The sequence below is a fragment of the Halichoerus grypus genome, chromosome 3 (assembly GCF_964656455.1).
Source record: "Halichoerus grypus chromosome 3, mHalGry1.hap1.1, whole genome shotgun sequence".
NCBI lineage: Eukaryota > Metazoa > Chordata > Mammalia > Carnivora > Phocidae > Halichoerus > Halichoerus grypus.
In genome coordinates, this window is record NC_135714.1 from 181,059,462 (window position 1) to 181,070,040 (window position 10,579).

General features: G+C 44.5%; 1 protein-coding gene across 1 annotated transcript; it reads left to right on the plus strand.

Moving 5' to 3' along the window:
- Positions 1-3,463: 3,463 nt before the first annotated feature.
- Positions 3,464-10,376, plus strand: MBOAT4 (membrane bound ghrelin O-acyltransferase MBOAT4). Its single transcript, XM_036107107.2, has 3 exons — positions 3,464-3,582; positions 6,996-7,220; positions 9,413-10,376. The coding sequence occupies exons 1-3, from the start codon at positions 3,464-3,466 to the stop codon at positions 10,374-10,376; spliced, it is 1,308 nt and encodes a 435-aa protein (XP_035963000.2).
- Positions 10,377-10,579: the final 203 nt, after the last annotated feature.

Here is a 10,579-nt window from a genome sequence, read left to right on the forward strand (position 1 = left end):
GTCATGATCCCAGGGTCCTGGGATCGGACCCCGTCGGGCTCCCTGCTCAGCAGGAAGCCTGCTTCTCGCTCTCCCACTCCTCCTGCTTGTGTTCCCTCTCTTGCTGTGTCTCTCTCTGTCAAATAAATAAATAAAATCTTTAAAAAAAAAAAAAAAGACTAAGTTCCATGAAAGTAGTCACATGAATTTGTCCCCACTCTTTACTCAATACTGACCACAGTACCTGACACATAGTTGATACTCAAAAAGAATTATTGGATAAAGATATGGATGAATTGAGAACATTCTTTTGTCCCCAAGCATATAAGCACTTACTCATTTTCAAGCAATTTCTGTCTAAATTAATTTGAAAGACTTCTAGGGCATGTGTATTAGACTTCTCCAGAGAAACACAAGCACGGGAGATCACACACACACACACACACACACATTTATTTTAGGAATTGGCTTATGTGATTATGGGGGCTGGAAAACCTGAAATTTGTACAAGTAGACCCATGGGCTGGAAATTCAGGGAAGAGTTGATGTTGCAGTCTCAAATCCAAAATCCACACACTGGAAACTCAGGGTTTCTCTGACCCAATCTGGAGGTAGAATTGCTGCTTCTTTAGGAAACCTCAGTCTTTGTTCTTAGGGACTTCAACTGATTGGAAGAGGTGCAGCCACATTTTGGATGGTAATCTGTTTTACTCTAAGTATTGATTTAAATGTTAATCTCATCTAAAAACAAAAACAAAAAACCTCACAGCAACTACTAGATTGGTGTTTTTTTTTTTCTTAAGATTTTATTTATTTGAGAGAGAGAGAATGAGAGAGAGAAAGAGAGAGCACATGAGAGGGGGGTAGGGAAGAGGGAGAAGCAGACTCCCCGCTGAGCAGGGAGCCCGATGCGGGACTCGATCCCAGGACTCCAGGATCACGACCTGAGCCGAAGGCAGTCGCCTAACCAACTGAGCCACCCAGGTGCCCTAGACTGGTGTTTGACCAAACAACTGAGCAGTATAGCCTGAGTTGATACAATAATTAACCATCACAGCATGCTTATAAGAAGGACCATTTTATCAACATTAGGTACAGTGTCTAGTGCCTATAAGCTTTCTAGGGACCTACAAACTGTTTGAGACCTGAAAATAAAATGTACTGATTCCAAGGGCACCTGGGTGGCTCAGTAGGTTATGTGTCTGTCTTGGGCTCAGGTCATCATCCCAGGGTCCTGGGATTGAGCCCCAAAGCCCCAGAGTGCAGCTCCCTGCTCAGTGGGAAGTCTGCTTCCCCCTCTCCCTCTGCCCCTCCCCACTGCACACACGCACACATTCTCTCTAATAAAATCTTTTTTAAAAATGTACTGATTCCAAAACAAAAAGTACAAGTAGGAATTAATAAATTCCTGCTTGTGCCCTCTCTCTGACAAATAAATAAATTTTTAAATTTTTAAAAATTAAAAAATATTTAATTCAAAAACAAAAAGCATAACTTTGTTTTTTTTATTTTTTAAGATTTTATTTATTTATTTGACACAGAGAGAGAGCACAAGCAGGGGGAGTGGCAGGCTCCCCGCTGAGCAAGGAGCCAGATGTGGGACTCTATCCCAGGACCCTGGGATCATGACCTAAGCCAAAGGCAGACACTTAAGACTGAGCCACCCAGGTGCCCCAAAGCATAACCTTTTTCCCTAAAAATTAACTGCAACTCAATTCCTCTGTACCTAACAGTTAAATTTAATGAGGGATGTGATTACATTTTAATATGTTCAATATTGTGTGAGCTTATTCATTGTTCTACTGTTCATCTAGATCTTTGTGCCACCTGTGGCCTAGAATAAGCTGTCCATCTGTTTGGAAACCTCCTTCCAGAGCCAATTTAAGCACTGCAGATAATTGCTTTTTTATTTACCCACTACAGGATACCCATGGTATACTGCACCTGTCATTTTTTGATGAAAGTATTCATTGCCATTTCCATCTCCCTCGTAGATTGAAAGCTGCTTGAAGGCAGGGGCCATGTCTTATTCATCTTTATATTCCTAGTGCTTGGCACCAGTCTATCACAAAATGGTAGCCCAATAATGCTACCATTTTTATTGTTATCCAACTGTTTTACTTTCAACTACATTTAACAACCAGCTTTAGGCTCCATGCTTTCCATACTTTATCTAATCTTCATAACCATTCTGTTGAGATGGGCATTATTATATGTAATTTTTTTTATCAAGGAGCTCAGTCTCCAAGAGAAGGGATTTAGCTCAGAGTCCCCTAGTTAATAAGAGATTCTCTCTCTGCTTTTTCTTCTTTGCAGAGCTATCTCTCACTAAGAGATGGTCCTTGTCCTTAGGATGCTTTTGTATCAGGCTCTACTCTCCTGTCCTTTTTTTTTTTTTAAAGATTTATTTATTTATTTGACAGAGAGAGAGACAGCAAGAGCAGGAACACAAGCAGGGGGAGTGGGAGAGGGAGAAGCAGACTCCCCGCTGAGCAGGGAGCCCGATGTGGGGCTCGATCCCAGGACCCTGGGATCATGACCTGAGCCGAAGGCAGATGCTTAACAACTGAGCCACCCACACGCCCTCTCCTGTCCTTTATTTAAGGTTGCTTGCTCTTGCATGTGTCTTCAAAGATGAGAAATGGCCAGTCAGGTACATCGCTGTAATACTCTGGGCTCAGTAGATGGACTCTACCAGCCAAGAGACGGCCTGTTCTTTTCTTGCTTCTAGGCAGTGTCTCTTGTATTTCTTGTCCACACTCCGAAGAAAAGCTTCTCCTTAAATGTTCTTCTCTACACTTCACTTCCTTAAAACCTTATAAAGTTTAACAGGTATTTACTGATTACATAGCATACGCCCAACACTGTTCTATGTGCAGGGGGATACAGCAATAAACAAAATAAAGTTCCTCCCTTGTAGAGCTCACATTGTAGCAGGGGACAGACAATAAACTAATTGAAAAATAGAGAAGAGGTGGTGATAGGTACTATGAAAAAAAAAAGAGAAAGATATAGCATAAGGAAGACAGCAGTGGTTGGGAGGAGGAATCTTCCTGCTCTTTGAGAACCTGCTTCCCTTTCTCATGCTCATGTCCTCGCTCACCCTCCCCAGCTGGCTGGTTATCTGTCCACAACTGGAAAATGAGATTTTTCATTAACTTAGTGAAGAAAATATGACAGTCAGATGACTGGAAAGGCAAATAATGCAGTATGTAAACTAAACGAAATGAGAACTTCTGAAAGCAATGTTTTCCGTACATTCTTAATAGAACACCAGAATGTGTTTTGGTTTCTATAGCGCAGTTCCCTTTATCAGAAAGCCAACTTTTATGCAGCTTCTGGCTGGTGCTTTTGTTTGCTCTTTACTCACCCAGGCCTTCCTGAGCCATATAAAAAGTTCAAAGAGAGCCTGGTTGAGGCATCTCTTACAGGAAGGCACCAGTTAAGGACTCTAGAAAGAACAGTGTCTTTGTTCCAGTTCACAATGGATTGGCTTCAGGGGTTCTTCCTCCATCCTGTATCACTTTATCAAGGGGCTGCTTTTCCTTTTGCACTTCTGTTTAATTATCTCTGCGTCATGGATTCATTTTCCACCCATGCCAGGTAGGTTTAAGGGCTCATTTTGCTCTTACAACTATGAATACCATAGTAGGTCAAAAAGCATGGATCGGCCTGTAGACATGAAGATTAAATAATTAATTATACGGTTGTTTTTAAGTGATTATCACTACCACTGATTATTGATTGTTTGGTCATGAGTATCTCTCTTTTTTTTTTTTTTAAAGATTTTATTTATTTATTTGACAGAGAGAGAGAGAGCAAGAGCAGGAACACAAGCAGGGGAAATGGGAGAGGGAGAAGCAGGCTTCTTGCCAAGCAGGCAACCCGATGTGGGACTTGATCCCAGGACCCTGGGATCATGACCTGAGCCGAAGGCAGACGCTTAACGACTGAGCCACCCAGGCGCCCTGGTCATGAGTATCTCTAATAGAGTGAAATGAGACTGGAAATTGACATCATGACTCCATTGACTCAAAGTTTCCCATTAAATGGGAAAAGGATAAAAATAAACTCTGGGGAGAGATAGCTGTTGAGATGGTACAGGAATTCCCCAATCAGATATATCTGTACCCCCACCATATGTCCTACATGTTCTTGAACAGTCTTAAGTTCATGGCATTTTATCATTTTCAATAAAATAAATTTTGTTAAATATATAACTGATTTTTTAAATGCCTTGTATGGTTTCTCAGAGAAATGGAATTAAGTCAAAACAAATTATGTTAGATTAGCTATGTCTCAATCTAGGGTTTAAAAATTATTGTCACTAGAGATTTGACAACTTGATTGAAATGATTTTAGATCTAGCTAGTAGATTCTATACACGAGAGACAGTCCTTGTTTTTTGTTTTAAAGATTTATTTTATTGAGGCGCCTGGGTGGCTCAGTTGTTAAGCGTCTGCCTTTGGCTCAGGTCATGATCCCAGGGTCCTGGGATCGAGCCCTGCATCGGGCTCCCTGCTCGGGGGGAAGCCTGCTTCTCCCTCTCCTTCTCCCCCTGCTTGTGTTCCGTCTCTTGCTGTGTTTCTCTCTGTCAAATAAATAAATAAAATCTTTAAAAAAATCTTTTTTATTTTATTTATTTGAGAGAGAGAGAGAGAGAGAGAGAGCAAGGGGGAGGGGCAGAGGGAGAAGGAGAGAGAAAAACAAGCAGACTCCGTGCTGAGCTCAGAGCCTGACACGGGGCTTGATCTCAAAACCCTGAGATCAGACCTGAGCCGAAACCAAGAGTCCAACGCTTAACCGAGTGAGCCACCCAGACCCCTTGAGACGGTCCCTGTTTTTAAAGAAGTTTGTGGAATATCCTTTTGTAAAATGAAAATCCGTTGCCAGAGGGCTACCTCCTAATAGTTCACTTATTTTAGAAATTAAGATTTTTATACACTGAGGATTTTTAAGTAAAATCCAGCTGTATCTAATTATCAGTTAGAATTTCTGAGTTTGACTGAACTGTGGTATGTTATTACACGTTCACAACTGGTTGATGGCCCTTACCTTCATTTAGGAGATAGGGGCAGTTGGGGGGGGGGGGGCGTTGTAAAAAAGTTTCCTATTGAGAAAGAATCACAAATAAGAAAGCAAAACAAGTGCAAAAACAAAGGTTAATTCCCATTGGGGTAAGATTGTTGGCTTTGGAGACAGCCTGGTGGGTCCTGGGTCCCTCCCTTCCTGAGTTGTCCTTGTGTATGTGAATAAGTTCTCTCCAAGTTAATCCATGAAATGGAAATAATAATGCCTATCTCATGGGGTTATTTTAAGGATTACATAAAGATATTTCTTATACAGGGATTATTAGCACAATGCCTAGAATAAAATAAGCACTCCGTATATCAAGTATCCTGTGTTGTTCATGTGTAGACATTTTAATGTTGACAAAGCCTTAGGGCAGTTGCCACTTTAGGCTTCACTGTGTAAGGAATCCGTGTTCCGCTCATTTTTCCACGGCAAGGAGGTAAAGTCTTGGGCCACAGTGTTAATTGGGGTGGGTTAGGTCAAAGAGAAGCACAGGAATGGCCCAGGCCTTGTGTGATAGAGCTTCTCACACTGGGGCACCTACCAGTTGCTCCCCAGAAAGACTCGCTCACCCATGTGTGGATGTCACTGTGCCACAGGGCCAGGACATGTACCCTCTGATGGTCAAGAAAACACAGGCCGCTTTGACTCTATTTTCCTATCCCTGAGGAGTCAGTACCTATTTTCACACCTCTCCATTCAGATTTATTAATTTGGCACCAATTAAAACAAACAGGGGCACCCGGCTGACTCCTTTGGGAAAGCATGTGAGTCTGGATTGTGGGGTCATGAGAAAGAAGAACTGAGTCCTTATCATGTGAAATTTCCCAGGTCTCTGCATATCCTCAGGGCATCTGACAGCTTCCAAGAGAGGTAGTTTCCACAAACCACTGATGTGCGTCTTTAACAACATGAAAAAAACCACCAACTCCTAAGATCTGAAAGTGCAGTCGAGAGGATTAAGAGCACATATAAAGATTTTCTTTTCTTTTTTTTTTTTTTTTTAAGATTTTATTTATTTATTTGACAGAGGGAGAGACAGTGAGAGAGGGAACACAAGCAGGGGGAGTGGGAGAGGGAGAAGCAGGCTTCCCACTGAGCAGGGAGCCCGATGTGGGGCTCGATCCCAGGACCCTAGGATCACGACCTGAGCCGAAGGCAGACGCTTAACGACTGAGCCACCCAGGCGCCCCACATATAAAGATTTTCTAATTGAGTTTTCAAACACTTAGAGAGAGAGACGGAATCCCCTTTCCCACTGTCTCTGGAATGGTTCAGGGCAGTGCAACCCAGCGAAAAGGGAAGAGGCTCATCTTGATGAGGCGATGTCTAGAGAGCTCTCCTAGATCCTTGACACTAGATCTACAACACTTTTCATTCAGGCAGCAAGCCACTAGATTTTTAAGATGTCCCCACCAGGAAACCTCTGGAGCTATCACCCACAGGATTGTCAGAGGTGTTGTTCCCACTAGAGTGGTGGACATCAAAGAGAGGTTCCCAGGATCACTAAGGTAGGAATCAAAATTCATCTCCTGAGGGGCCCCTGGGTGGCTCAGTCGGTCAAGTGTCTGCTTTCGGCTCAGGTCGTGATCCCGGGGTCCTGGGATCGAGCCCAGCATCGGGCTCCCTGCTCAGCGAGGAGTCTGTTTCTCCCTCTGCCCTTGCTCCTCCCCCCTACTCATGCTCTCTCTCTCTGTGTCAAATAAATAAATAAGATCTTTTTTAAAAAGTTGTCTCCTGAGATAGTCGTTTTCAAATGGACTCTGGCTTTTTCTCCCTCGGTTCTTTCCTTCAGAAAAACAAAAGGAAGACTTTGGGGTGATTACGGTATGGCTTCTTCAGGTGGTACATGGGGTTTACCTCCATTGGGTTATCCAGAATGACATCTGAAGTGACTCCTTTGTCACACCAATTCAGTCTCACACTTGTCCTTTCTCTTTTAGGTACCTCTTTCTCCTGGCTGGAGGGGGGGCCCTGGCCTTGGCCGCTATGGGTTCCTTCGCTGTGCTTGTCCTCATCCCTGCTCTGTGGGCCACGGTTCTGATTTCCTGGCTTGGCCCACGGGATGTCCACAGGTGGGCTTTCTTCTTTCAGATGAGCTGGCAGACGCTGTGTCACCTGGGGCTGCACTATACGGAATACTATCTGCAAGAACGTGCTTCCACGAGGTAAAGCTGCCTATTCACTTGGCCGTACTAAACCAGCCAAGGCTTTGCTTGCACCATGGTAGAAGTGAGTTTGAATCCGAATTCTTGCACATTGGAGCAGTGTGACCTTAAGCAAGTCATTTAACCTCTCAGCCTCAGTTTTTTTTCCTAAAAAAAACCCAAACCAGTGTGTGGGTATGTGTATATGTATATGTGTGTGTATAAGAATACCAGTCTTATAAGACTCTTAAGTTTGAGATAATTAATATAAATGTAATTATATGACTATAAATAACTACCATGTGTTGCCCATGTCACACAGTGCCTGGCACTTTGCTGTATTTATCACTGTGCTTGAAAAGGGCATTGAACCAGGAGCCTCAGGGCCCACAGATGAGGTCTGCCCAGAAGTGACTAAGCACAGTTTGCTCAACTCGGAGCGGGTGGTTTAGACACATAGCCAGAATCCTCTCCTCCCCTTCAGCAGGACCGGGAAGGTAAAAATCCACTGTAAACCTTCTCTGCCTTCCTATGGAAGCTGCTACGCAAGGGTTTTGCTTTCACTGAGACTCAGCTGTTTCCTCCTCCCAGAAGAAGGGTAGTTACCCAGTCTAGGAAACAGAATCAGGCACTAATTACAGTCTAGAGAAGTGTTTTCATGAGTCAGTGAGATCACCCAGATTAGGGGAGAACAGGTATCTCTGCAATCTTGAGGCCTGTGGTCCCTGGCTTCCTCTGTTACCACAATTGGTGTGGGTCTGTGGTCACTCAGAGAACAGGGGCTGTGACCTGTTGAGGCGGGTCCCCTCTCTGATTCTAGTTTGCCATTGGTTCACTCATTCTGCCATCCCTGCCACACCCAGAATCCTTTTCTTTATCCTCACTGTGTTCACCAAAGGCTTTAGGGTTTGCTTCTTGGAAGAAGAGGCAAGATGGCAGGCGGTAGGGGGTGGGGAGTACTGACTGGGGTGTGGTGAATTAGGATTTCATTAAGAAGCTGGGACTTGATAGGGGCTGAAGGAGCAAGCTGAACAGGATCTGGTCAATGGGAAGAAGGCTGAGCCAGAGCTGAAATGGGAAGATGTAGTAGTTTGCTCTGACTGTCATAACAAAGTACCAAAGATGAGGTGGCTCACACAACAGATATTTACTTCCTCTGGAGGCTGGAAGTTCAAGATCAAGGTGTTGGCAGGTTCAGTTTCTTCCGAGGCCTCTCTCCTTGGCTTGTAGATGGTTGTCTTTCCCTGTGTCCTCACCTGGTCTTCCCTATGTTTGTGTCTGTGTCCTAATCTCCTCTTCTTATAAGGACGACAGTCATACTGGATTAGGGTTCACCCCGGTGACCTCATTTTAACTTAATCACCCTATCTCCAAATACAGTCACATTCTGAGGTACTGGGGGTTAGGGCTTCAACGTATGAAATTGGGAGGAAACACATTCAGCCCACAACAGCAGGTGTACGAACAGGGGTTGGTGGTATTTGGAGGCTACTTTGCTTACTGTTTAAGTCAGGTGAGGAGGTCAGTTGTCCTTAAATCCTCAGACTCACAGATGGAAACTGTGGGCATGTGGGAAACACTGCCATTTTCTCTCCATAGGACAGCGTTCCTGATTGTAGAGAATATCATACAATTTTCATTAATCTTCTCCATAATAATCTTGCCAGCAGGATCTCTTCTACCTTGTGACACTGAGGCAGGAGCAGTTCAGGTGATTGGTTAAGAACACACCTCAAATTGCTAATGACTCAGTGCACACCCTGAACCCCGAGCTTGACTCACCGTTCCTGAGCACAGATCCCAAAGCCTACAGAATCTTACTGACAGGGACCGGTTCATATTTAAAATCTTCGCCTTCCTATAGTCTCTTCAGTACTAAATTTTTGTTCCTTCCATGGCAAATTTCTCCCAGGTCCCTCATTCTAATCTATAGAAGCCGTTCTTAGAAATATCCTAACAATATTTCCCCCACAATATTCCTTTACATTCTTTTAATTGCCTCTCTAATGATTCATTTCCCCATTTACCTTTTGATCCTGCCCAGAGTAGCCTGTGGTGTGAATTAATCCAAGAGTCTTTGTGGGGGCACAGCAGGGCAGGACATCGGTCTCCATTGTTCAGAGTGGCTGTTCGCTGTGGGGTCATGTGTGAGGGACTGGAATGGGATGAAATAAATATGGAGCATTTTCACATTTTAAATAAATCTCTTTCAGGTTCTGCATCACTCTTTCTTCCCTCATGCTCTTGACCCAGAGGGTCACATCCCTCTCTCTGGACATTTGTGAGGGAAAAGTGAAGGCAGCATCGAGAGGCATCAGGGAAAGAAGCTCGTTGTCTGAGCATCTGTGTAAGGCACTGCCCTATTTCAGCTACTTGCTCTTTTTCCCTGCTCTCCTAGGAGGCCCCCTATGTTCCTTCCAGAAATTTCAGGCTCGTGTTCAAAGGTCCAGCAATTTGTGTCCCAGGCACTCTGTCTGGGCTCTGAGCTGGAGGGGTCTGCAGATCCTGGGCCTCGAGTGCCTAAAGGTGGTCTTGGGGAAGGTGGTGAGTGCAGGAGCAGGTCTGACTGACTGCGGGCAACTCCAGTGCATCCATGTCATGTGGTCCACAGCCGGGCTCTTCAAACTCACCTACTACTCCTGCTGGATCCTGGATGACGCCCTCCTCCATGCTGCGGGCTTTGGGCCGGGGTTTGGTCAGAGCCCTGGTGAGGAGGGATACATTCCTGATGCGGACATCTGGACCCTGGAAACAACCCACAGGATTTCCCTGTTCACGAGAAAATGGAACCAAAGCACAGCACAGTGGCTCAGACGCCTTGTATTCCAGCACGGCAGGGCCTGGCCCCTGCTGCAGACGTTTGCCTTCTCGGCCTGGTGGCATGGACTCCATCCAGGACAGGTGTTCGGTTTCCTCTGCTGGGCTCTGATGGTGGAGGCTGATTACCTGATTCATACCTTTGCCCGCTTGTTTATCAGATCCTGGCCGATGCAACTGCTCTATAGGACCCTCACCTGGGCCCACACCCAGCTCATCATTGCTTATATAATGCTGGCTGTGGAGGCCAGGAGCCTCTCCTCTCTCTGGCTGCTGTGTAATTCTTACAACAGTGTCTTCCCCCTCGTGTATTGTATTTTGCTTTTTCTGTTAGGAAAGAGAAAGCACACATTTAACTGATATCTTTCCCCAGCCTTCATCTTATACATCCATGAAACAGACTTTAGACAATGCCAGATGGTGTGTTGATGATGGCTATGCTTGAACTTTTCCATACTAGAAGTTTTTTTTTTTCAAGTATTGGATGTATATATCTGATGTCTGCCATAGAAATTTGTGTATCTACTTTCACAAACTATTATACTCGTATTGAAGATTCAAAA